We start from the raw sequence: 27,551 nt of genomic DNA on the forward strand, positions 1-27,551 counted from the left end.
ATCATCGGTAATGATTATCTCAATCAAAATTATCTAGGCGCGTGTATGGAAAGTGTAAATTATACAAACCTGTTCTATAAATAGACATAACAGGCTACATGTAATTACACCACCACTTATATTTTTTTCCCATCCAGCGTTGTCTATTAATCTGCCACAACTTAGTATCGTGATTTTATTTTCCCAGTTGCTAACTCGCATCCGATAGGTTAATAGTCAGGACCCGGTGCCTGCGATTCCCGCTACAGTTTATATGGAATTCCAATAAGAATGTAACAGAAAATCAGGCATCGGGTCCAGACCGTTGATATAATTCTAGAGTTTTTTTCGTATAGTCGTACACAATAGCTTATAGGAACTATTTAAAAAAAATCTGGACTTAATTTATTGTGACAGTAATAGCTGCTGTGATCCCTTTGTGACTACTTTGTACGCATAAATGTCCCGAATGCATTTCCATATTTTTTGTGATAATGATGCAGTGTGTACTATCATAAAAAAGTGGCATAGTTCTGCAAAACCCGAGGTCTGCATTTTTTTCAGCTTGCTGTTTTTGAATATGGGACATTTATGTGAACTTGGGCAAATGAGAGCCTACTAAACTAACCCTATCTGCATAAATGTCCCGTATGCAAAAACTGCAAGCTGGGAAGAACGCAAGTCAACATTGTCCCTTATATGGTTCCGCGTAAGAATTCCGTAAAAAATTAAGGGTAGGGGATAGTGGGGCAAGTGTAGCAAGCTAAGGAAATGCTCGTTATTACCCATCAAAACGTTAAAAAATCTGTTGGATTTTTTTATAATCATCTTATTCCAGGTCTTGACTAAGACTTTGATAGAACAAGTTTAAAAAATCTGTTTTTAATGTAAAAATGATTTTAAAAAGGAGCGGCCGTGGCTGACTGGTTACGGTGTTCGCTTTGTAAGCGAATGGTTCTGGGTTCGATGCCCATCTGCTCCCAACGAGAAAGTTAAGAACACATAAATTTGAAATTGAACGAAAAATCAAAGTCGCTCGAGGCGGGTTCGATCCCGTCCTTTGGGTTGGTAAGCAAAAATGCTAACCACTAGGCCATGACGACTTGGTAAGCTTGGACTAGCATTAGGAATACTGTTACAGAGAGTGAGTTGTGGCGCTATAACCACGGCAAATAGTGTCCAGGGCATTCGTGGAAATACAATGTCCCATCCCAGAGGGTCCCGGAGTACCAAACCTTCTTAGCATGGTGCTCCCAACGAATACAACCAAAAATCTCGGAGCGTATGGTGGTGTGTCCCCACGCTTCTTCCTCCCCTGTCGATTCAGAATTGTGTTGTTGTTCGAACACTCAGTGCTCAAACTCAACCCAATTACGAGTCATCTCTGCGATACGGCTTTACGCAGTAGGCCTGGCCGGTTTAACGCTTGTGATGTCTCAATGCATTTCAATGCAATGGCGCACTACAAATGTTAATAAATGACAAGAAGAGTGCTAGGCGTCATCTAACCTAAGGCACTCTCCAGGATCCCTTCGAAAGATTGGCTGCGCTAGGGTCTGATTAGATTAGATTAGGTTAGATTAGTAAAAAATTGATTTTAAAAAATTTGGTTTTCCGTACGTTCTTCTTAACTAGTGGGGCAAGACGAACAACCCGTTAGGCCAACATGTTAATTTGCTAACAATTGAACTTTTATCACTTAGATACAACAGATTAGAATGTATTTGAAACGTTTCTTTAATTTTTAGATTCAGTAATAATATTTTACTAAAAATTCAATCGTTTATACAAAAACAAATTATTACTTAAATGTTAAAAAGGAAATTTTGATAATATCACTATATTTTGTAAGGACATTTTTTTCAACAATTGTTTATCAGTTTTTATGTACTTTTATGTATTTATTTCCCAATAAAATATGGGTCATTCCATCTGAAGCGGAACAGCACTTGAAAATTACCATCTCCGATTCTGCCCAAATTTGGCAGAGCTGTTGAGACTATCAAAACATGCAAAAATCCCGAATTTCATCCAAATCGGACCACCCTCCATTTTTGTAACCTCCCAAAAATCGACTTTTTGGCGATTTTTGAGTGAAACCCTATGGGACCATCCATAAACCACGTGGACACTTTAAGGGGGGTATGGCGATTGTCCATGCTCCATACAAAAAGTTTATTTTTGTATGGACAATTGTCCACGAGGGGGTTGGGATTTCCAAAAAAGTGTCCACGTGGTTTGTGGATGGTCCCTATCTTCAAACGACGATAACTCAGGAACCACAAATCTTAGAGGGTCGGTCTTAGACTCAATTTTGAAGGAAATTGGACGTAGAATCCATTTCTGTGATCAAAATTTAGATTAAAATATTTTCTACCTGTATTGCGCAATTGAAAACTTGAAATGGCCGTATCTCAAAACAGCCCTATTTATTTTTTGAATTTCGCCTCACCATCGTATTCCCCGTCCGATTTTACATAAGAATCACTTATCGACAGAAAGGAATATGTTTCGTTCCAGAGATATCGAATTTTAAAGTTTTGAGTATTTGAGATTACCTAAATTAGCTACACTCGCTGCCTCTGCTAGAAGCACTCGGGCGCGCTGATGAATAATTACTACCTGGTATTCTGTAAGATGAATCATTTTTATAATTTTATACGATTTTGAGATAATCAATACCTTGAACAATCTATTTTTTGTTTAAGGAATATTTATTGGGTAATTTTCAATGCACTGTTTTTCATGATCACAGTGTCATTGAACCATATTAAGTAAAATTTGAACTTTGAATATTTATTTGCAAATGCTACAGAGTTTTTACAATACAATTTTCAAAAAAAAAATATCATTTTCCTTTTATTTTTATATTTTTCTTAATTCCTCATTTTTCCCACGTTATCAAATTATTTGAAGTGAGAACAAATGTAGAGCTGGATGTGGTAGATGAAATAACTCTCATGGGGTCTAGAGCTATTGCCATGTGCGGTAGCGAAATAGTGCCATTCAGCAAAAACCCCATAATATCTGCCTTACGGTTTGAAAGGTTGATCATATTAAACCGATTTTTATATTGTGAGCCAGTTTCATCTGAATAGTTGATGATTTTTTTTTCAATTCTGTTACATGTGGACAGCAGCTTTATCGTCTTTCAAGATTTCTAAATGATTGACAAACAAAAAAAAAAGATTATTGTTCGGACGGTGTCGAAATCAACACAACTGATTTTGATCTTAATCAGATAATAAATCAGATTAATCTTTATGATTTACTTACATTTTTCAGTTTTATACTTTCCAGAAATCCTCCTCCTTAATCATGCTTCAAGAGAGTGTTACTTACAAGACCAAATGCAATTTCCTGCTAGCTCTGCGGAAACTCCATTCTTGGGCTAGCACACAAATTCACTGTATACTTTTTTTTTATTTAAGATTATACAGCAGTTTCCTACAGTGGTGTACATTCAATATTTGCCTATTTTGTTAATGATTATTTGGGATGAAATCTTATTTCAATAAAAGCAGGTAGCAGTTATTCATCAGCGCGCCTGAGTGCTTCAAGCAGAGGCGGCGAGTGTAGCTAATTTAGGTAATCTCAAATACTCAAAACTTTAAAATTCGATATCTCTGGAACGAAACATATTCCTTTCTATCGATAAGTGATTCTTATGTAAAATCGGACGGGGAATACGATGGTGAGGTCAAATTCAAAAAATAAATAGGGCTGTTTTGAGATACGGCCATTTCAAGTTTTCAATTGCGCAATACAGGTAGAAAACATATTTTAATCTAAATTTTGATCACAGAAATGGATTCTACGTCCAATTTCCTTCAGAATTGAGTCTAAGACCGACCCTCTAAGATGTGTGGTTCCTGAGTTATCGTCGTTTGAAGATAGGGGTTTCGCTTAAAAATCACCAAAAAGTCGATTTTTTGGGAGCGTACAAAAATGGAGGGGGTGGTCCGATTTGGATGAAATTCGGGATTTTTGCATGTTTTGATAGTCTCAACAGCTCTGCCAAATTTGAGCAGAATCGGAGATGGTAATTTTCAAATTTGCATTTTTTCTTGCACACTTCAGGTGGAATGACCCATATGTTGTTGCAGCAATTCGTATTTTTTCCATACTAAAAATCCATATGGTACACTTGCCCCACCTGAACAAGGTTTTTTAAAAGCTCTTGACAAAAAAACAAGAAGTTAAATCATACTTTATAATAGGTGCAAGTCATTGGTAAAGACACCATGAGCCTTAAAACGAACCCTAGGCTTTATTTTGTACTTTCCAAATATTATAAGAAAACAAAGGTTTTGAAAAAAAAACTTCATAAAATCTCATGTCCCGTGGCGTTTACTTCGTTTTGGCGGTTATGTGGTAGTAGAATCAGCTAATTGCATTGCTAGCAACAATTACTCATACTGCAAATAATCAAAATTGTAAAAATTACGGTCGTACGAGCGATTGTTCCTCTTGCCCCATATGGTCGTCTTGCCCCACCTTCCCCTATTATCACGTTGCTTGGAAAAAAGTATTACCATTTGTAAGTTTACTGCCTGCACGACAGTTTTCCAGGAAGGCGCAAAAAAAAAAATTTAAGTTTTGAAAAGGGCATACTAAGAATTGTATGCATGTATAATTGTCCTAATTAGTTGCGATGTAATGCCAACCGAAATAAACATTAATGAACCGCTGAGAGTTCATCAGCATTGGCGGTTAAGTAAACGGGTGCTAAAAATACGTCGCGGCGTGGCTCACGGTTCGCCAGTCAATCAATGAGCCACACCCGCCACCGCGATGGATTGCTGATAGTGCGATCTTAGTAACGCTTAGCTTTCATCTTTGAACATATAGTCGGAGGAATTTTGTTTTGAAAACAGAAAAAAGTATTTCAGGAGAGGGAATGAACTACATATTGCGACAAGTGCACTTCTAGAGTGTGGCGCGTGGCGGCATCATTTTGCGGTGAATTTATGACTTTTTTAATTTTTAGTATAGAGCTGGAATTGCTCAAACCAGGAATTTTTAAGGTACTTTTTTCTCGACCCTCTCCGATTTCAATGTAACTTTGTAGACATGTTATCCTACGCTTATGTAAGCCATTTTTGTGTATATGGAGCCAGTTGCACTCGATAATGACATTTGAGAAAGGCGCAAGTGTTTTAAATATTGTTGCAATTCGGATTTTAAATATTTCTGTAACTCAAACCGTATCAAAAAGTCGTCAAAGACAAATTTGTAGGAAAATGGAACTTAGGACAGTGGTCAATATGGAGACTTTTATGTAAAATTGTCTGGAGAATCGATTCCCGTATTCGGTTTTTCAAAGTTTTGAAGTTTAGAGCACTAAAAACAGTTTCAGTAAATTATTTTTGTACAACAAACCAGGAATGAGACTTTTGACACATTTATTTAATTTATGCTGTTGGATTTGATGAATTAATATTTCTTTTTTAGGTTCACAGTTCATCAAAACACCGCTCCCGGTTATGGTTTACATTCATGGAGGTGGATTCTTTGCTGGTGGTGCAAGTCCTTCTATAATAGGACCAGAATACTTTATGGACACCCGTCGGGTTATTTTGGTAACATTCCAGTACAGACTAGGCGTGTTTGGGTTTCTTTCTACGGGTGATGAGGTCGCTCCGGGAAATTTTGGACTCAAAGATCAGGTCATGGCCCTGCGGTGGGTAAAACATAATATTGCATATTTTGGAGGAAATCCCGACTTGGTGACAATATTTGGCCAGAGTGCCGGAGGAGCATCGGTCCACATGCACATGATTAGCCCTATGAGTGACGGACTTTTCTCCAGAGCTATCGTGATGAGTGGCAATGCAATTGCGCCATGGAACATTCCGACCGAGGATCCTTTGAGTTTGGCCCAGAGGCAAGCAGAAGCAGTGGGTATCACGCAAGTGGATACGCTTTCCTCAAAGCAGTTGGTCGATGCTTTGAGAAATGTTGATGCAAATGTGCTTTCGGGAAGTATCGATAAATTAAAAGTGATTATTTGTATGCTTAAGTTTATTTTTCAGTTTTTAATTGCTCTTTGTTTTAGTTTTGGTCAATCGATCCACTAACCTTGTATAGACCGGTTGTGGAACCACTTTGTTCATCAAATGAATCTTTTTTAATCGAAGATCCTCGTATTTCTTGGAGGAAAGGCAGCTATCAGAAAATTCCTTGGATGACCGGATACCTTCCAAATGACGGCGCAGTTCGAGCTATTGCAATCACGTCTAATGAAAAACTTCTGAATGAGTTAAATGCTAACATTAGCTACATACTGCCCATGCTCCTGGAGAAACCATCCTCGCAGGAATTGATGAAAGTATTAAAGCTTCGATACTTCAATGATAGCACTGACGAGAAGTGGATAACAACAGAAAACGAGCAGCGATTGGTCGATGTAAGAAAAAAAACTTCAATTCACAATGCAAATAGATTCCCTAACGGCACCAAAATTAAATTCCAGCTATACACCGAAGCGGCGTTTCTGTATCCGATTCAATCGGCCGTAAAACAGCATGTGACTTCCGCTGACACCAAGCTGGCACCGGTTAGCATCTACAAGTTCAGCTTCAAAGGTCCTTATTCGTACTCGTTCCTGTACACTTTTACCCACCAAGACTTTGGCGTAGTGCATTGCGACGAGCTAATCTACCTCTTCCGATCCCCAGCGCTTTTCCCCGACTTTCCGCACAAGTCCAAAGAGGCGCGAATGTCGCACCACTTTGTAGAGTTTTTCATCGATTTCGCCATCAATGGGTAAGTTTTAGCCTTAAGTGGTTTACGGCAAGAAAACGTAAACGCGGAAAAGGGAAAAGTTTTATAATGAGATTTCGGCGTACTTCTGCCTTGAAATTAGCTTATTCTACCGCTCACTGGAATTCTCTCCCCTCGCACTCCCACGTGATAACCGTGATAGCAGAGTAGTGTTCAGCACGAGACAGGAAGAGTACGTTTAGAGTAAAGGCAAGAGAAAATTTTTGGCTTTCCAAAGTGGGTGACAGATTTATTATCTTCGCATCTAAAGAGGGAAGAATGAAGCGGAACGCTTTTATCTCACTTTTATCGAAAGTTTTTTGTTTGACTCGGATAATTGGGTTTCACACCGGCAAGTTGGGAGGAGCCCAATATAATGACGATTAATATTAGTTTAATTTATTTTATTGGCAATGAATGAATCTCACAATTACAAATCTAATTTATGTTAAAAACACTTGGTTTAATAGAACGAAATTCTTTTTTTTTTTTTTTTTTGAGAAAAGATATTTATGTAACCTTTGCTGGTGTTATTCTGCAGAGTCGCGCAAAGCATTTTTCATTGTTCTTTTCTTCTTTCCAGAGTGGCTACTCCATTGAAACCATACCGAGGCTGCAACAATGACAATGAGGTCTACCAATCAATGGATTGTGATGTACTAGAGTTCATAAATTCTAGCGAACCTGGCAAGCCTTTCGAAGTACGTGTATCAAATGGTCGGAATGAGGATCTATTCAGCTTTTGGAGAAAATTTTACTAAATTAACTCATGGTTAGAAGAAATATAATGTGATACTTGTATAGTGCTAATTCAGAACGCATTCCTGACAAAACGTGCCAATATATTCGGAGCGATTGGTTTACTGCCAAAAAGATTATTAGTGTTTCAAATTTGCAAACAAATGTGTATCAAATATAAAAATAAATCAGGTTGTTTTTTGTTTTATATTTTTCAATTCATGTTACTTGACCATTTACTTTAATCACCCATCACAAAAGCCATCTTTCAAATAAATGTATAAATAATGTAATTTACGTAGGGTTGTTCAAATTCTCAGCCAGTTGATTTTCCCTGTGTCAATGTAGAACAAATTCTGATTACTCCAGAGCATGTAAACTCAAATTTCTTGGAACTGGGACAATTTTTAATAATGTATAACCTATTCAGGCCTGATGGGTCGTGTTGAATCATTCATCTTTTTTTTAACTAGCCTATAATTCTCCCATCAATAGGCCATTGCAAATATTATTCAAAGTATTACTCCCTCCGCTCTGGGCAAAGTCGAGGAAGGGGGGCAAAAAAATGAAATAGCAAGCCAGAATTTCAACATTTGAATGAAAAAGTTGTAGGAAATTGCAGTATATACAAATATAGTTGGTTTACCATAATTTGTTTAAAAAAATGTTTTGAGAATCTATGTTTTGACGAAAACATAAGTTTTTGCTGTATGTAGAAAATCCACTAAAACATAAAATATTTTCAAACGAACTTAAACTTAAACCCCGATTTACCGGGCCGATTTTAAGGGGGGGGGGGGGGCTTAACAGGTTCTACAAAGAAAAATGTCATTTTTTGCTTTTTGGGCGCTTTTGAAATCGCCTTGAGTTAGTTGTTTTTAAAAACACCCAAAAAGCAAATAATGAACTTTTAGTTATTGAACCTTTGAAAAAAAAAACCTCTAGATTTATTTGTAGGCGAATATGATGTATCATTAAGTCACTAAAAAAAATTCATTATTTATTTCCTCATCCGATTAGTAGTTTCATTCCAAAATACCGCCATGACTCATGTAAATGCGAAACCAACGGCTCGTAGTGACATGAAGAAAAGCTAAATTCTCTTGTCCTCGGGATGTCTCCCAGTACCGTAAACGAAATAATTTTCCTCGCCCAGTCTAGTGACGAACGGGTGGGACGGGTATCTCAATGTGAAAGCGATTTCATCCTGCTTGCAATGGTTTGTAAATTGTTAGCTTGTTTCCCTCTGAGCGTTTCGTCAATTGAAATTAAAAAAGAGAGGAGAGAGCCAATGACTGTTCAGGCCACAAACAAATAGATGAAATACTCATATTTTTTATTGCAAATTATTCAAACAATTGAATGAATTGCTGTTGTACATATTTTTGAAAAAAAAAAATGGTAACCTTCATTTTCAACAAACTTAAAAGAAACAAAGACAAACGAATTAAGGAATGATGTTGAATCACTCTCTTTAATTCTCTTATTCTGATTAATTCATCTGCATGGTCAAATAAAAGCAGCTTCGATCAACGCTAGTCCTATCATAATCTACCAGAGTCTCGTGGATGCAACTACGCTCTCCCAAACTGGCAAATACTTGTATTGGTGTGGAGAAGAATTCTTCGTTCGCCGAACATTCACAGTGCAAACGCCGTCTGAAACAGCGGATTTATTTTTATCCTGAACAATACTACAGCAGAGCAGGCTCAGCCAAGTTAAGCCGGTTCCCCAACGCGTTGCGGCGTTAGTTCGATCTGAGCAGTGAAAGTGAACGGTTGAAAAAAAAACAGTACCAATTTTGAACTTATTTCAGGTGAGTAAACTGAACCTGAACCTCCCACGGTTTAAGGTGCGAAAGGTTTGACTTGTGGAGGTGGAGTGTGAATTGCTTTTTGATTACATTATAATTAATAATAGATGTGTGAATAATGGATTGTTTATCGTGGCAAAAGACTTTGAGAAGTGGCATGTTGTAGTATTATTATGAGTTGTTTTTCAACGGATCTCCTTCTTACGATGGTCATTAAGAGAAATTCGCAGACGAGTGTGATTTAGAGAATTCTGGCTAAAGAAATTAATTAAGATGCTTGGCATACATGTTGTGGTTTGATTTTTCATCATGTATAGTTAAAGTAATAATGTAATGAAACAGGCCTGTGTTTATGAACAAAATAAAGAATAATTTATTGTAAGAAATAAAAAACAATCAGATGACCTATTTTGCTGTTGATAAAAATGACAAAGGCATTTACGTTATCAATTTTGCACTAAGTGGCCTTTTGAAAAGGAATGAGTTGATAGCCTAAAAAATTTCAAGCTATCATGAAATATGATGAATGCATCCTTTACTGGGAATGAATCAATTAGTTGCAACGGGATGACTCAGTGCTGGCCGGATCCGCGAACCGTTTGCCAAGCATAAGTGAAATAAAAAAGCATATTAAGAAAAACGTGACTCATTGTCGTCGCTTAATTATTTCATTCTTGGATGCTATTCCCATCTCCTCAGACCGTATAGTTGGAATGTCTGAGACAAAATGAACCTTGTTGTAATACTAAAAATAGCCGGTCCTCTCCAAGGAGTAGAAAGCATGTTTTGAATTTTCCGCGTTTCCACTTTACATACACTTATCCACAGAGAAGAATAATGAAGCCGTGCTCTCATTCCCAACCATATTAGATAGAAGTAGGTTGCTGATGCTGTGAAAATTCCTTCATCATTTTTGTGTCATTTAATATTCACACCTGCTTGTTTTGTTTTTCTTCCCCCATTTTCGCAGATACTCAAAAATAGCAACAAAAAATGGCTCTCGTTGAAGGCACCACCAAGACTGAAATGACCCTCACCGAGTCACAAACTCCCGTGATTTCGAAGGAAGTAATTGTCGAAAAATCATCTGCCGGCGTTTCCGAAAAAAGCGTTACGCAGTCCAAAAGCTTCGGCGCTAGCAGCGAAAAGGAAATCCTGGAGGAAAGTGCCAACGCCATCTCTAAGACTGTGGAGAAATCAGAGTCATCGTTTGCTTCCGAACGGAGTGTGTCTGAAAAAGTTTCGGATACTGGATCTCTTGCCTCATCACTGCTCTCTTCTTCGTCCGTGATAAGCTCCGTTTCAAGCAGCAAAGTGGTATCCTCGTCATTCAGCTCTTCCAGTTCATCGTCCATGTCCAGTATCAAATCATCTTCGTTCGACTCCAGCACAGCTATCGACGATTTCTTTAAAAATTAGATACTTTCAAAACATTACAACTTCTACTTTCGAATAACTACCTTTGAAAAAGAAATTGATTAAAATTTTCATATCCGTACGTTTGTAATAATTTAAAAAGCCCAATAAAACAAGCAGAAGGCAGTAAAATTTAATAGCTTGTTTCATTTGTGTTTCGTCAACCTGAAATGCGTAAATCGGCACACCTTACTCACACGTGAAAAAAAAATCTCAAAGTGTGACCAAATGTTCTATATTTGGACCCAAGTTGAAACACATTTTGCTTCAGAGAAAGATGACGTTCAGGTTAAATAATTAAAGTTTCTTTCAAATTAATTAACACCATTGATACCGTGAAATGCGTTTTAAATTTTATTTGTATTGCTCATGCGAAGAATTTCACGTTTACTTGTTGTTTGATATTGTTATGTCTTGTTCAAATGGGATTGAATGGAATCAGTTATATGTTTATTCAGTTTCCAACCTGATTTTACTATTGTGAAATATTTCACACGCACACAGCTATGCTTCAGTATTTAAACTCTCAAGCTTAAAGATGGTTATACCTTTTTGAACTGTAATGTAAGTTGGTTAACATGTAATTCTCAGATCGACTAAGATATGTCGGAATTCAAGGAAAAGGTACAACCGACGTTTCAGCTTGGGAGTATATGTGTTTAAACACTGCAGTATTTGGATTGTAACAGTCACTCAAGCATAAGAACTGGACATTTGCCTAGAATCCAAGTGATTTAGTATTAAGACATGACATCTGAATCTATTTGATGACATTTTGTCCATGCAAAAACAGGGAAGCGTGGTTATAGCGGAACCCTAATATTTCTTTAAAAATCACCTTCGCGTTTATGGATGGCAACTACCGGTCGATTTTCTTCTCAGCTATGCATTTTTGTTATGTTGTTTTTTTTTTATTGTCGCTCGATTACATTAATTCAGTTTCTACTCTCGTTCTTCTTTAAACACTATTTTGGTAAACACATTCGTTATCTAAAATATTTTTGGCATTTGTTTCTTTGTTTGAGTGGGTGTATTGGATGTGTGCAGTTTCGGTGTAGGGAATTGTAATTCTACCAATTGGCTTTTAAAATTTTACTCACAACTTTCCGACTAGATAATTCCACCTGTAACGAGCGCTTATTCATAATGTTATTTTATGTTATTTTTATCTAAATTCTAAGTCTTTTTGTTTTTTGTTTGTGTTATTAACTCTCAGTTGAATAAATACCAAGCATCATCTAAAGGTATTGCATGTATTGTCATTGGATAGGTTGGATATTGTTGTCACCCTTTTCAACATCATCAGATGAAGCAGTGTAAAAAAATGTTTTATTGCACTCGTCTAAGGGATTGCACAATATAATGTAGTTATGATAATGTTTTTTTAAAAACTGCATCAATATAATTTGCATCTTTTTATATCAGCAGAACGAGTAAGAGTGACATTATATAAACATGAATGGGTTGTTTTAGACATATTTTGGCTTTTATTGTCATTTTACGCTATATTAGGTATCTGGTTGGGGAGGTTTTCTCGTTCAATCGACTACTTGAATACAAATCTAGCACGTTCATTTTACAATTTAACAAGTTATCACAGCTAATACTAACTATTGTACTTTGTATTACTAATCTAGCAACAAACTTACCCTAAAATACTTTTCCACTTTCATGGTGATAATATATTTTATTATACAGTTAATTGCTTTCAACTTGTGTTCAGCATAGTGATTCAAATGATAAAGATTTTTCATGTGGTTTTCATCACAAAATACCAATTTATAAATATTTATTAATTCTTCAAAGTTCAAAGCAATCAATGTGATGCAATTTAAAATCTGGTGGTACCGAATGTTAAAGTTTTATTTAATTGACTGTCTCACTTCAACTCGCTTTCTCTGCGCCATTGTAAATATGTGCACAGAATATAGGATATATGGCATTCAGGCACATTCCAGTGGAGAGGTGCCGACTAATTTATTTTTGGTTTGAGTTTGAATCCTTTCTCTCGGTTCATCCTATTTGAACAAGTTTCAGAGTGTGTGGAATTTGTTAATCATGTTAATCTAAACTTTCGATTAATAAACTTATAAAATATATATCAAAACTAGTCATATTTTCTAAACAACAGTTTATCCTTTCTTTATACTCGCACTTTAAAAACCCAATCTCGAAATGCAACGAGTTTAGAACAAATTTTACCTAAAATTAGCTTTCTGTTGAAATTTGGAGCGAATTTTTTAGGCATTTGGATTCTGGGCCGCTTGGCGCCGTAAATCAGATCGAATGATTGCCGTAACAACCGATCCAACTAATAACATCACAGCCATTGTCACCTGTAATAGTTGCATGATATGCAAAAAAAGTTAATTGAAATACTGTGTAAAAATTCCATCCACTTGATTTTTAACTTACGTTAGCAACTATGTCTCCACTACCATTGAGAATCTCTGAATAAGCCATGGTAAATGCGATACCAAAAACTTGAGCTGCAGCGTTCAAGAGACCTGTAGATGTGCCTTCTGGTTCCGGGTAGGTCAATTCAGCGGCAAATTCAAAGCCCACCGGAAGATATCCAGTCATGAAGAAACTAGGTGTAAATGATCATTGCGTTGATTAAAAAATATAACATTTTGATTCTTAAGTCTACATACCCCAGTAATGCTGATGTGATGTAGACAACTGAGATGTGTCCGATAGACAATGTGAAGGTGTAAATCCACATCCCAATCATGGTGAAAATGTAAACAGCCAACGTTGTCTCCCTATTGAGGAAAATATATCAAAATATTCATTTTTAACATTGATATCGTTTAAACGAGAATGCCCTACAAACGCCTCATCTTAACAGAGGAAACCGAACAATAAAAGCTTTTACTCAATGTCCAAACGAGTTCTTCTATAACTTACTTGAATCGATGGGTCTTATCAAGCACGATTCCACAAGCAACGGAACCCAGCATACCGGCAAAAACAATACAAACACCGATTCGACCGGCATCCACCTCGTGTCCAGGATAATGAGTAAGCACGATCTTGATGACAATAAGAGGGAAATAAAATGGAGTGATAATAATATTGGATGATATCCGTAGAGAATAAATAAACTTTTTTAGTTATTATGAAAATAAATATGTTGTCAATACGAACTGAACTGGCTCCGTTGAAATGAATCAAAAACGCTTTCAAAGGTAAAGGGTCCCTCTTTTGATAGCTATAATCGCCTTAGAGCATGGCAATTTGAAGGGTTGACATTAACATGGAGCACGTCTCCACATCAAGTGGTAGACCAAGCGCAAAATTAGACGAGGGAGCATAATTATACCCGACCTTTAATTGAGTTACTAACCTGATTCAGAAGGGTTGAGATAGCGTAGAATACACCAACGTTCATTCCGTACGAAATGAGTAGGAGAACGTAGTTTCGGTTTAGCAACAATCGTTTGATGGAATGAATAAATGGTGACGACTGAAGGGGATTAGGTGTCTGCGTTGCCTCCTGGGCTGCCGACGGAGGAGTTGGTGGTGCCGCCTTAAAACTGTTGGAAATGTTTTTTTGTTTTTCTTCTGCCATTGATATGAAGTTGTCATACTTACAGACAAGCACCAAAATTACAAGCAAACTTGTAAATCCGGCTACGATGTAAAACATAACTCGAAGGTCATCACCAATAAGATTCAAATCATCGTGGTTCTGGACCAACATGGGTGGCACCAAAAAGCCAACGGCAATTCCAAGCTATAACAATGAAGCAAAAAAAATGTAAGTCCACCATACGAAAAATATGATTGTATTGATCAAATTTATTATTGATCAATCAAATTTCAAACAAAACGGTTAAAAACAATTACACTGTCAACCACCTTTTTTTTTGGTTGGAATGTCCTTTCCCCTCCTACACTTCAAGTGACTGTTAATAAATTATTCACCACGTGTCAGCCACACGTTCATCACGGGTACCGGTGGCTGTCCAGCTGATGCTGTTGTAATTCGCTGCCATCAGCACGACCCCGCAGTTAGAGGAAAATTCAGCCACACTTTCAACACCTCCCAGGGCTTGACCTCCCACCTTCAGCACAGCTGTGACTTTTTCAATTAAAACGGCACCGAGTGGTTGGATGGACATTTGTTATGTCATATATGAACTTTTTGGATTTTTGATTTTTTTGAACTCGGAAAATAGACTTTTAGCAACAAAACAAGATTTATATACTTAAAGTTTGTAACGTCAATTAAAAGCCCTAGTAGAAAAGATATTTTCGGGGGCCTACCCTTAAAGATGTACCAGCAAGATGAACGGTCGCTCTTATTATTTGAGTTTTAGCGAGCGACGGCAAAAAGTAAGAGCTCTCAAACATTTTAAAAGCGCAAACATCATCCTCTTGAGAAAGATTTAATCGAGTGAACATTTTAATTGTAACACTTTGCCAGCTTTTCTCCCGACGGAGCAATAAAGTTAATCGTCCTCGTTCATCCTGTGCTGATTTTCCCACAATTTCCACAGCGTCCGCAGGAAGTACTCACCACGGGGTTCGTGATCTGCTTGCAAAATGACTTTGCCTTTCCTTCTTCACGCTAGTTATAATCTGCACCATCATCTATTTTTTTTTCTCGCGAGTTTTACTTGTTGGATAGGAAATTAGCTTTTTGGTAACAAGATATTTTGTTGCAAGTTGAACGTTCCTACGATATTCATAACTTTCAATTTTTCATGTAACAAAACCATTTAATAAATTTGTTTATTAAGACCTTCTGGTAGAAATCTAGTAAAATAATTAAATGATTCATTATAAATTTTCATTCCAACCACCATTATATCTTTTCGTGAACACTTTTTCATTACTTCAATCTTTAACAGAATTATAAATCATTAAAAAAATGTCACTTATTTTCCTTCCAAAATTACTCGCAAATAAGCTTCACAGATAGTGTCGCACTTAAGAGGACAATGAAAAATTGCTCAATAAAAACATAATTGAATCGATAAATTATCTCCTAGCTTCTGGCACAGCATCGTAATGATTGGTGCTTCAAGCTAAAGAGTCTGCCGTGGAATCTGATTTAGAAAATGACGAAATGAAGCAGTGTTGGAAGAAGCAAAATATTAGCTTTGATGTCGTTTGTGAAGCTATTTTTCCTTCTTTTTACTTGAGACGGAATAAAAATGAAATATGTTCTAAAATTAGAAAAAATATAAAATTAAATGAATTTAATAAAAAACAAAGTTAAATTTAAAAAAAACATCAGGCAAAGAAAATTATTATCAAAGGAAGTTTTCGAAGTTAACAACATTGATTGATTTGCGTGTTTCATGTAGTCATATTTTGCACATGTCACACGACCTGTTTCATTCGTGACAATCTCCATCGCTGAAAGTCACCATAAATTCACGAGTTGAAGCATAAAATTCGTTCCGTGCGTGTCAGTCAAAGCGAACGTCGAGGCCTGATCGGTGAGGTGGTGTCATTTGGTAAAATGGGCTTTTAGGATTTGCCGGGGACGGAAATTGAAAAAATCCAATTGCTGCCGGTGTTGGTGGGCCCAAAAAGGTAATAAATCACGAAAGTCGCGATTGAAGCCGTGGTGCAAATTTTTCTCGTTTGAGTGAACTTTTTCTCGGCGGCCGGCGTACCCTGACAATCTTTGGGCTGTAGGCATGATTTCAATTTGGGCTGAATGCGGTAGGTACTTGCCTGATTGCCGAAAACGCCGATACTGCAAGCTGACGATACTTGGTCTGGTCCGAACCAAACGGCAGCAACCTTGGCCGGCAGTGACAGGATAAACACTTGGGACGCCGCAACGATCGACTGGCCGATGAAACCGACCCAAAACAAATCGGGTTGAACGGAAAAACATTTTATCCATGCTCCTAGGCATGTGCCCAACACTCCGCTGATTGCAGCTATACGCAGACCCTGTGGAATAACCAAAAAGATATTTGTAACGCAAGACGATTTTTACTGTTTTTGATATTTCAATACTAAATTTAGAAAACGATGACGATCATTCAGATTCTTAAGTTGTTATTATTCCAAAAATACCTTAGACAACTTGGTTATAAACTCAAGCTAAACCACTTTTTATCAGAATTATTCTCTGCCTTTTGCCTTGCCTAGAGTGCAAAAGAAAATACGTTTCCTCATTTATTTCAACGAGATAATGTGGCAGAGAACGTGTTGGGAGAATAAATTCGTTATCAGTCTGAGTTTAGTGTTGTGCCCTGGGTTTCTAGTCCGTTTATTTGGCCGTTGTCATGAGTCATGTTGTGCAGAATATAACGAATCTGAGGTGTAGTATGTATGAATGTAATTTAAATCAAGCCATTCTGGTTTATTAGTGATAGCATCAAGTTAAAAAAAGAGAATACCAAAAGCTTTTTTTTAATCAGTTCTATTATTGGAGTTTAATGTTTGTTGATAGCATAATTAAATTCCTCATAGGTGAAAATTCAGCAAAACCGTTTAAGTGCATCAATTTGCGGTACAATAACCCAGAGCACATAATGGATGCTGCTTGTCACTATTCCCATCCCCGCGCTGTCGTCTACACGGTAGTGCGTTTTATAATTGATTTTGCGGATTTCCCGCCCATCCTAAACCATCGTTTGTCGTGCTTTTCAATGGAGGATACGAGATTCCGCATGGTGCACATTGCACACCCCCCACTGAATAAAGCCCCAAGTTCAAACGCACCGCCCTGGGTTCCGGCTTGATTGAATCTCGCCAAAGTGTTCACGTCCTAAACAGAGCTAGGATAGCAAATGCGGGGACCGTTCTTCCATAAACCTTGTTTTGCTCTTATCACGGTGTCCAGTCACACAAAATCAATGAATTATGCGGTCGGCACGTTCCGCCTCTTCATTCAATGCTTTTCCTATTTAGTAATGAACTAGCGACCATGGAGATGGTGCACATTTGAATCGTCTAGAAATGCTTAGTACACAATTTGGTTTTGTGTTATCACATTGAAAATTGAACCTGATTGGATGATGGTGTAACTTACCAGTTTATCTAATATCCAGCTTGCAGGGAAAATTAATGGAATGTAGAGTATCATGAAGATCATTGACGTCCAGTCCACCCATGTGCTGCTAATGTTATAATATCTGCGTATTATTATTGGGAAAAATAAAGCAAAAAATAGTTGTAATGCATCGTCGTATCCATTTTACTTTGAAATCATCTATAATCTAGCACAGCACATTTTATATAATATCAACCTAGATTAACCTTCAGTGGCTTACATCTGACTCACCTTTGAACTATATTCGCTATAATACTGTACTGGATCCACTGGAGCGCATTCGAGGCGGAATACATTACGAAAATTGCCAGCACCAGCCATCGTCGCTTGTACATCTTGAATTCCCCTGTTTCCGGTCCAGATTCGCAATGGTCAGTGGAACATCCCATCCAATATTTCGTGGTTAGGTCAACGATAGTAGGGCAAAGCAGAGAAAAAAAACGGAAGGAAGAAACATTTGTGAGCAAAATGGTTCCAATTTAATGGGACTTTCGATTGATTAAAAAAAAAACATCCACTTTAATCGAATGGGTTACTTGATACTAAACAGAATGATTTAAGTTTTGAAGAAAACACAGCATTTCGAGCCCTAACTTACCCGGTGGCAGCGCGGGCTTGTCCAGCGTTGCGTTTGATCCATTGATGGGTGGCTTTATCAGATCGGAGGATTTGCTGCCGGGCATGTATGCATCGGCAACTACCGTCACTTCTGGTACGCTCGAGTGCTTTAGATCCATTGTGTTTGAGTGCTTATGGAAGCTGTCGGTTGAGCCGAACGAAAGAGAGCTTTTGAAAATCTTTTGTCCAAGTGTGACCAAAAATGAGCGTCGGAGGCTTTTGTTTTTGTATGTGGTATAGTGGAAAGTAGTAGTTTTTCTTGTCACCAAAGAAAATTCTTTCGTTAATATCTACTCGCTATAAGGTACTAATATTATTGTCATTATTGTCTACTCTGGTTGGGTTGCAATACAAGGATTTTTACTCCACAATTTTCCTCAATCGGAAAAAATATTAAATTATGCCAGCACGTTTCGAGTGCATCGATTTTGGACTTCTGCTTATTGCTCTAAAAATAGATTCATAATCGATTGACGCTGCATCATTGTGATGATCTCGTTGCTTATTCCATTTCATTTGCTGTCTCCATCGTTACGTTCCAATTTCAATCACATTAAGTATTTATAAAAAAAAGTGCAAAAAATATTGATTTGGGCTTCAAGAAATTCCAAGCAACTGGTAGAATTACTCTTTGATATCCCTTCTTCTTGACTACCAAACTGGGATGCACAGGAACGATAACACTAATAGAAGTAGTGGGATATTTTTCCGTTGCTTTTGAAAGCTTTATGTACTGTTAGGTATTGGATTGTGAACGTGAAAATTGCAAGCCGGAGGGCTATGTGACATTCTTAGCATGTTCCGTTCTTGCAATGTAAAGCTTCCGTGCGCTGGTGCAGGACTTGTTACGTGCTGAAAGAAGATAAAAGTAAAGGTACGATTTATTACCTTGCCTAATGTACTGTAAAAAATATTCTATTGTTAAGAAAAATATTAATCATTTTAAAATAAAATGATTGTCATCTTGGATTTAAATCTTTTAGTAATGAGTGACATTATTAGATTGATGAGTATCAAAAACAGATTCTTTCTTCCAAATTTACAAGGACACTGGAATTCGGGGACATAAACCGATGAAGTTTTTTTCTTCTTCTTGTTGCATTCTCGGAAAAACAATTTAATTTTGAATAGTCTAGCTTTGTTGATAGTCTTTAAAGGGTTGAATCAAAAGTTTTATCGACATTTCCCTTCGCTTTAAATATACAAAAAATGCCTTAGCCGAAAATCTCGGTTCATTTAGCTCTGATTGATGTGCACCGTTTAAATGCATTCGTAGAAAAACATATTTTATAAAAGGACCGCGGTTCCAATCGTAGCAATTTAAAACCGCCTGTGAGTTTTATCGTCATCTGGACAAATTTTACGCATGGATTAATGGTCGGAAATGGAAATAATTGAAACGAAAATAATTGCATCACAGCTATTGGTGTATTCCAACGATTTCTTTAATTGAAAAAGATGTCGTTAAAACAAAAACTTGGTACAGGCATCCCAACCACTCGGACCATCCACCAACATGGAACATTGTTTTGAGTTGACCTGGAAATAACGCAAAATTTCTGATAACTTGATAAGACTATTCCTAGAAATTTAATTTTATTAAAAATAAACTATAAACACTGACACCATTTCACTACCACACACTACATAAAAGAAGTTTCAATCATGTTGTGCTATCTTGTCACTCCCTGAAAACTGATATAAGTGCTACAACTGGCCAAAGGGATTTCAGGTCAGAGCGCGTTTGACACACGTAAAAGTTAGACTACCGTAAACATTTGTAATTATAACTCGGATCTCCAGCACCCTAGAACGGTTCAGCCAAACAAAACGTGTTTGTTATTGTTTACATTGCGTGCTTTCGGTTTTGTTTATTCAAGGTCAGATATTAAAACGCGTTTTTCTCGGAACGTCCAAATGGTGGGTGCGACAAGATAGCACGACAGCGTCGAAATAACATTTTGCATAAATAGTACAATTTGAACAATTGTATTGCCATCGTATGTCTGTTGAAATCAAACATAAGTTATTCTCAGGCGCAATTGAAAAAAAAACTGGAAAGCCTTTAGTTTAAAAGGGTTGTCAAATCAATGTGCGAATTCAAATTAAATTTTATGTCGATGTTGTATGACAAATTGAGCTAAAATAATTAAAAACGGATTCTTGAAAGGATTTGCCAAATTTTTTAACTTGAAATATTTTTTTTTCAGGAATAAGCCCCAAAAGTGCAGCCATGACGATGAAAAAACTTTTAAGCCTCGTCGTTGACACACAGTTTCATTCTGCACCTACAAATCCCAACAGTGCTTATTTAAGTCCAGACACGTTTTGTGTGGGGTGGTTGTTATTGCAAGGCCAAAGCGGATGGGTCGTTGAAACTGAAGCTTTTCGTTCTACAACTGCTCTGATTCTAGTACAGTGGGTTTCATTATCGTAAAAAAGAAAATTGAAACAAATAACCGATAATTTTGAAACATGCAAAATAATGAAGAATTAAAAATAGGCCGTCGGTTTAAATTTCTACAACCAGTCATTCAGTGCAATCAAAAGAATACAATTCAATTTACGGATAACAAGTTCAAAACAAGATAAATTGTAAGACTGATCGTTATATTATGGAGACTATTAGTTGTAAACTAATGCAAACTCGTAAAATCATATCAAAATAAATTTATTTTTCTTCATACAATTTACCAAGAACATAATTTAAAATACAATCAGCTGAATAATGTATTTAAACAAAAACTCATTGATGTAGAAGAAAACAAGTGAGCAACTCTCTACGAAATCGGCCGATTTCAACCATTTTTATTTTTTTGTATTTTTTGATTTGGCTCAAACTTTGTGGGGGCCTTCCTTATGACCAAATATGCTGTTTTGTGTCATTGGTTCACCCATACAAGTCTCCATACAATTTTGGCAGCTGTCCATACAAAAATGGTATGTAAATATTCAAACAGCTGTAACTTTTGAGTGAATTTTCTGATCAATTTGGTGTCTTCGGCAAAGTTGTAGGTATTGTTGAGGACTTTTGAGAAAAAAAATAGGTACACGGAAAAAAAAATTGCAGATTTTTTAATCAACTTTTTTTTCACTAAAACTCAATTTCCCAAAATACGTATTTTTTGATTTTCGAGATTTTTTGATATGTTTTAGGGGACAAAAATCCGCAACTTTTGAGCCATAGAGAAACATGGTCAAAAAATCTGCCGCCGAGTTATGAATTTTTGAAAAAATAGTGATTTTTGGAAAAAATCGAAGTTTCATGCAAAAACAAATTTGACATTAATTTTTAATGCAAAATTGAATTTGCAATCGAAAAGTACTTTACAGATTTTTTGATTAAGGGCTCCGTTTTCAAGATATAGCCACCAAAAGTTTGATTTTAGCGAAATATTTGCAGTTTTTCAATTTTTAAAAATAGTGACCATGAGTGACCATTTCTAAAAATATTTTTTTTGAAAAGTTCAGAAAATTTGCTATAAAATTGTCTAAGAGACATTGAAGATTGGACCTCTGGTTGCTGAGATACAGCGGCTTAAAGAAAAAGAAACACGAAAATTGAAGTTTTCTAAGTCTCACCCAAACAGCCCACCATTTTCTAATGACGATATCTCAGCAATTAATGGTCCGATTTTCAATGTTAATACATGAAACATTCGTGAAATTTTCCGATCTTTTCGAAAAAAAATATTTTGAAAATTTTTAAATCTAGACTAGCATTTTAAATGGGCGTAATATTCAATATTTGGCCCTTTTCAAATGTTAGTCTTGATTTAAAAAATTTCAAAATATTTTTTTCGAAAAGATCGGAAAATTTCACGAATGTTTCATGTATTAACATTGAAAATCGGACCATTAGTTGCTGAGATATCGTCATTAGAAAATGGTGGGCTGTTTGGGTGAGACTTAGAAAACTTCAATTTTCGTGTTTCTTTTCTTGCCGCTGTATCTCAGCAACCAGAGGTCCAATCTTCAATGTCTCTTAGACAATTTTATAGCAAATTTTCTGAACTTTTCAAAAAAATATTTTTAGAAATGGTCACTCATGGTCACTATTTTAAAAATTGAAAAACTGCAAATATTTCGCTAAAATCTTGAAAACGGAGCCCTTAATCAAAAATCTGTGAAGTACTTTTCGATTGCAAATTCAATTTTGCATTAAAAATAATGTCAAATTTGTTTTTGCATGAAACTTCGATTTTTTCACATTTTTCAAAATTCATAACTCGGCGGCAGATTTTGACCATGTTTCTCTATGGCTCAAAAGTTGCGGATTTTGTCCCCTAAAACATATCAAAAATCTCAAAATCAAAAATACGTATTTTGGGAAATTGAGTTTTAGTGAAAAAGTTGATAAAAAATCTGCAAATTTTTTTCCGTGTACCTATTTTTTCTCAAAAGTCCTCAACAATACCTACAACTTTGCCGAAGACACCAAATTGATCAGAAAATTCACTCAAAAGTTACAGCTGTTTGAATATTTACATACCATTTTTGTATGGACAGCTGCCAAAATTGTATGGAGACTTGTATGGGTGAACCAATGACACAAAACAGCATATTTGGTCATAAGGAAGGCCCCCACAAAGTTTGAGCCAAATCAAAAAATACAAATAAAATCCATTTCCGGTTTTGGTAGAGAATTGCTCAAGTGCATATTCAATGTATCACCGGTAACAAACTAGAACCTCCAATTCATTCAACAATAGCGTGACTGTCCTAAAATACGCCACTTCTCACGGTTCCCTGTTTTGCTCTGCACGAGGGGAATCATGGTAAATTGCATACAATATATTTGACTGGGGGCAAAAATAGAACAAACCATTCCGTTTTTTTTTCTTGTTCAAAGTTTATTCCTAAGCAGTCTCAATTGGATCAAACTAAGAGCGTTATGTTTTGATAAGGTATAGTTTTCTCATAGATAATCATCAAGCAGTGAAATTTAATATTACACTGTAATCATTTGTGACACTATTGTATGTTTTCATCATCTAAGTAGTTTTCTAGAATTTCGCATATTATTTGATTTAAGCTTTGCCCAATGATTTTGAATGTACAAAATTTAATAAAACATGTTGCTTAATTGTTTTTTTCACAGTAAACAGTTCAAAGTGTACACTTAATCAACCAGACCTTTAGCGCCAAGATTTATGTTACAGCTATTTTACTATCTTCAAAACTACCGGAACTATCGATATGATATTTTATTAATCTGTATACAAAATAATTTAAAACAAAGTTTGACTAATTCTACAATCAAGTTGTTGCAGGATTGAGTCCGTAAGTTTGTCAATTTTGGAATAAGAAGACAACAACTTAAACAAAAAATCCATGGTAAATGTTGTCAACATAGCGTTTTTGTAATAAAAAGGTTGTTAGGCAATTAAGCAATATATTTTTTCTACGAGTTTTTTTCTGAATGCTCCTGCAATTTTATTCTAAACACAACACACAACACAGTAAATCCCTGCTCAAGATACAAATTTTCGAGTATTCTAAAATATTCATCCATAGAAATTTACGTGTCACACAAAAAAACTATCAAAAAAATGTTTAATGCATATTTGAGCCATTGCAAATATTTTTCTCAAAATCGGCCCAAAAATCAAAAGGAAAAACAGGTTTTGATATTTTTGAAAAAACGATTATAACATTTAGAATGCTCGGACTGGTTTTAAAATGTTAATTTTTTTTGTGAAATTCCGATGTACGTAGAGGGTGACGAGCGGGAAATCGGCCATTTTTGAACCTCTCGATTCCCGGGAAATTTGGTCGAGACTCCCGGGAATTTTGATTTTTATTAATATTGAAGCAAAAAATTGAAAATCCAATCCGTGACATAAGAAAAGTTAAATTCAATACATAAAAAAAACTTATATGGCCATTTCTATTTCACCAAGGCATTTTTGATTTGCAAATTCAGAACGTGTGAAATTTTAAAAGTTGTAAAAAATCTTAATTGATGATCCCAAAATTAACCTAAAAAATAGCAGTCACAGCTTTGAAATGAAAAACCAAGGTAGTTAAAATTAATTGAATTCTCTTCGTGAATGTTATTTCAAAATTTGGAGGCAAGTAATTTTCAATTTCGAAAGGCACTGACAATAAATTGTAATGCTCTGGCATTTTTCATATTTTTTAGGAACGCAAATTTTTGATCATCAGTTCAGTTTTTCTTGTAATTGTAAATATTCATTACTGCTAATAAAAAGTTGAGAACGAAAAATCTTTTAAATGTTTCAACAACTTTCAGGCTGAGAAAATACGGAATTTCAATCGTTTTTTTTTTTCAATTTTAATAATCTCAGGAATAATCATTCAGTGTAGAATCGATAAAAATCAGTGCAAGTTTAGTGCACCCTTGAATAGCAGATTTGGAATGCTTTTTCAAAAAGTAGAAGGTGTTCATAATATAAAACTGAAAAAATGCTATAAACTGGTTATAAATTAGTGTAATTCTTTAAAAATTTGCCAACAAATCAAAAATTTAGCTAAAGAAATAAATTTCCCGGGTCCCGGGATTTCCCGGGAAATTGCAAAATTCAACTCTCGATTCCCGGGAAATTGAATATCTCGAGAATCATCACCCTCTAGATGTACGGTACCACTAAAAGTTTTATTTTCGAGAAAAAAATAATTTGAACTTGAAAACATCTGGACTAATAAAAATGTATTTTAAAACATGTTTTGCATCCAAACATTGAAACCGTAACATTTAATTTTTTTGCCCTCATCTCGACTTTAGTCAGAGTAGAGACTTAAAAAAATATATGCAACGGTATTGAATACGATTTTTATAAAAACTGAATTAGCATGTTTATTTTAAATCTAATAATAAAAAATAAGCTATTGCACAAGATGATAAAATTTTGTTTGCAAAATACTGATACAACGGTCGAAACAATAAGCTTAATTTTTTAATGAACCAATTAAATCAGATCCTTTTAACATCGTTATCGTTGTTGATGGCCTATATAAGCCATTTTTGTGTTTATGGAGCCAATTGTACTCGAAAATAATATTTAAGAAGGGCGTAAGTCATTAAAATATTTGTGTATTTTGTAATTTAAAAATATATGTATCTCGAAGTCCAAATGACAAACTTGTAGGAAATTGGACGGGCTTTCTATAAAAACACACAGAATTAGAAATACATGCCGCTTCTATAAGATTTTATAATTTTAAGTTTAAAAGTTATATGTTAAGATGTTACAAAAGACTCACGAAAAATGCAGGATGGTATGTCTCTTCAAAAAAAAAATACAAAAATTATTTACTAAAAGTGTTTTTTTAAGTGGTGTCAATGTTAAATTATTCAAAAACCGATGGTGGCAATCGATTCCCTAGACAATTTTACATAAAAGTTTCCATATTGACCATTTTCTTATGTCCAATCCTTGTGAAGATACAGCGGTTTTTCAAAATAAAAATGTTGAAAAAAACGATTTTTTTTTGTAGTTTTCTGGCAATTTCTATTTGATAGACTTGATTTTTCAGTCTCGTATTTTTTTTTTGTAATAGAAAGCTCCAATTTCCCCTAAATTTGTCTTTAAAATTAATAAAATTAACGAGGAAAATCAAAAAACAAGAGAAGTAATGTATTTCGTAGGACAAAGGTTGCTCAAAATGACCTTTTGACCAAGGAAAAATAATTTGGGCAGTGGAGCATTTATGTGATCATTAATTTAAACGGTTTTACTATTTTTTTTTTTCAAGCGTCAAAAACCTGGGTAAACAATCTTTCATAATCTCAACTAAAATATCTACTCATAAAAATCATTAAGAGATTCAATGGGAGTTGTCTTAAAAGGATTGACTCGTCTATTTTAACTAACAAAATTAATTATTTGTGCGGAAATTTAAAGAAAAAGATCTTCGAGCATGCGGAAATAAAGAAACATCGATATGACAGTATGACAAAACCAAAGTAGCAGTGAAACCGGTTGTGCGAATGCCTAGGGGAAACCCAGCTCTTTGTTGATTCAATATACTATTAATGAGTTGACGAACGACGAAAACAAAACAAAACCAATCAACACTCAAGTTCTTCTATACAACCTTGCCACACGGTTGTATTTACATGGGAATTCCAGGGTCGAAACAAATAAAAAAAAAAACCTTATTTATAACCTGCCCAAAACATGTAATTTTTACTAATAGAAAGAATTTGAAAATTTTCAATATACTTATTCTACCCTTCGTGCCCCAATTGATCGTTCGAGTCCAAAACACGGATGGATTGAATAATGAGCCGAGTAAATCATAGTCAACCGTCAATTATTTAGCCTCATCATGTTTACTTGTTTTACAGTATGACCGATAGTATTTTATAGCCCTTATTTTTTAGTTATTCAAAATATATATATATATATATATATATATATATATATATATATATATATATATATATATATATATATATATATATATATAAACAATAATACCTTTGATTCAGTAGTTCCCAATTTGGTTGCTAGCAATCAAGTATCACATTTATTTAGATTTACACTATTCACCACGCTATTCTTTTTCAGGTAATCTTATCTTCGACATGCGTTAAACTTGTTATCAAGTGACAATGTGGTTATTAGATTCACGCCACCCTCTTGATTGGTTGTAAGCACTCATTCGCCATTCGGAGGTGTATAAACCTTTATTAGCAGGCAGGCATGGCAATCAGCCCAGACGAGGGCTCTTATCAGCGGAATATATAATGTAATCACACCAATTTCAAACGATTCACTTTCAGAATTCACCGTCACTACTTATCCAGCCAATAACTCGCAGCACACTTTACGACCACTTTCAAATCACCACGAGCGAATGCTCATTTTGTTTAAAAATACAGTTTTATTTTGCAATTGATGGTACAGCAAGCGATAGTGAAGACAAAGCAAAGTTGCAAACACGTGCAGCTAGCAGAACGGTTGGAACACGAATGACGGCTCGGTCCGGAATAGGTCTGCTCGAGCTTGCCTCACACTGTTGGTTAGAAAATCCTTGAAAGTGCTGGCTGGATGCTGCTGCGGGATCCGACGTTGGAGAGCACAAATGAAGAGCGTCCAAGCTCCAGCAAGCTACACGACCGAATGTTTTGATCGTTCTTATCAAGCCAGTGTTCCCAGCTGAAAGCACAGTTCGTTTTTGTTTGAGAGAAGCTCACTCTCAAAAACGCTTCCAAGAAAAAAAAAA

At 35.7% G+C, this 27,551-nt stretch overlaps 3 protein-coding genes across 4 annotated transcripts; 2 read left to right on the top strand and 1 right to left on the bottom strand.

The window, feature by feature from the left end:
- Positions 1-5,339: 5,339 nt before the first annotated feature.
- On the top strand, positions 5,340-7,696 carry LOC6032802 (venom carboxylesterase-6). The gene is made up of 4 exons (XM_038263725.1): positions 5,340-5,981; positions 6,038-6,388; positions 6,455-6,747; positions 7,328-7,696. The coding sequence occupies exons 1-4, from the start codon at positions 5,466-5,468 to the stop codon at positions 7,503-7,505; spliced, it is 1,338 nt and encodes a 445-aa protein (XP_038119653.1). The 5' UTR covers positions 5,340-5,465; the 3' UTR covers positions 7,506-7,696.
- Positions 7,697-9,021: 1,325 nt separating this feature from the next.
- Positions 9,022-10,848, top strand: LOC6032801 (uncharacterized serine-rich protein C215.13). The gene is made up of 2 exons (XM_038259373.1): positions 9,022-9,298; positions 10,266-10,848. The coding sequence occupies exon 2, from the start codon at positions 10,289-10,291 to the stop codon at positions 10,712-10,714; it is 426 nt and encodes a 141-aa protein (XP_038115301.1). The 5' UTR covers positions 9,022-9,298; positions 10,266-10,288; the 3' UTR covers positions 10,715-10,848.
- A 194-nt stretch (positions 10,849-11,042) lies between these two features.
- Positions 11,043-27,515, bottom strand: LOC6032800 (feline leukemia virus subgroup C receptor-related protein 1). Of its 2 annotated transcripts, XM_038259371.1 has the most exons (11): positions 26,804-27,510; positions 18,337-19,208; positions 17,970-18,084; positions 17,718-17,820; positions 16,406-16,630; positions 14,305-14,450; positions 14,061-14,250; positions 13,622-13,746; positions 13,366-13,476; positions 13,127-13,301; positions 11,043-13,047 (listed from the first exon to the last, which is right to left on the bottom strand). In XM_038259371.1, the coding sequence occupies exons 2-11, from the start codon at positions 18,473-18,475 to the stop codon at positions 12,952-12,954; spliced, it is 1,425 nt and encodes a 474-aa protein (XP_038115299.1). In that variant the 5' UTR covers positions 18,476-19,208; positions 26,804-27,510; the 3' UTR covers positions 11,043-12,951. The 2 variants fall into 2 exon arrangements, with proteins under 2 accessions (XP_038115299.1, XP_038115298.1); XM_038259370.1 differs by lacking the exons at positions 14,061-14,250; positions 14,305-14,450 and having other exon boundaries at positions 26,804-27,515.
- Between the last annotated feature and the right edge of the window lie 36 nt (positions 27,516-27,551).

The sequence above is a fragment of the Culex quinquefasciatus genome, chromosome 3, assembly GCF_015732765.1.
Source record: "Culex quinquefasciatus strain JHB chromosome 3, VPISU_Cqui_1.0_pri_paternal, whole genome shotgun sequence".
Lineage (NCBI taxonomy): Eukaryota > Metazoa > Arthropoda > Insecta > Diptera > Culicidae > Culex > Culex quinquefasciatus.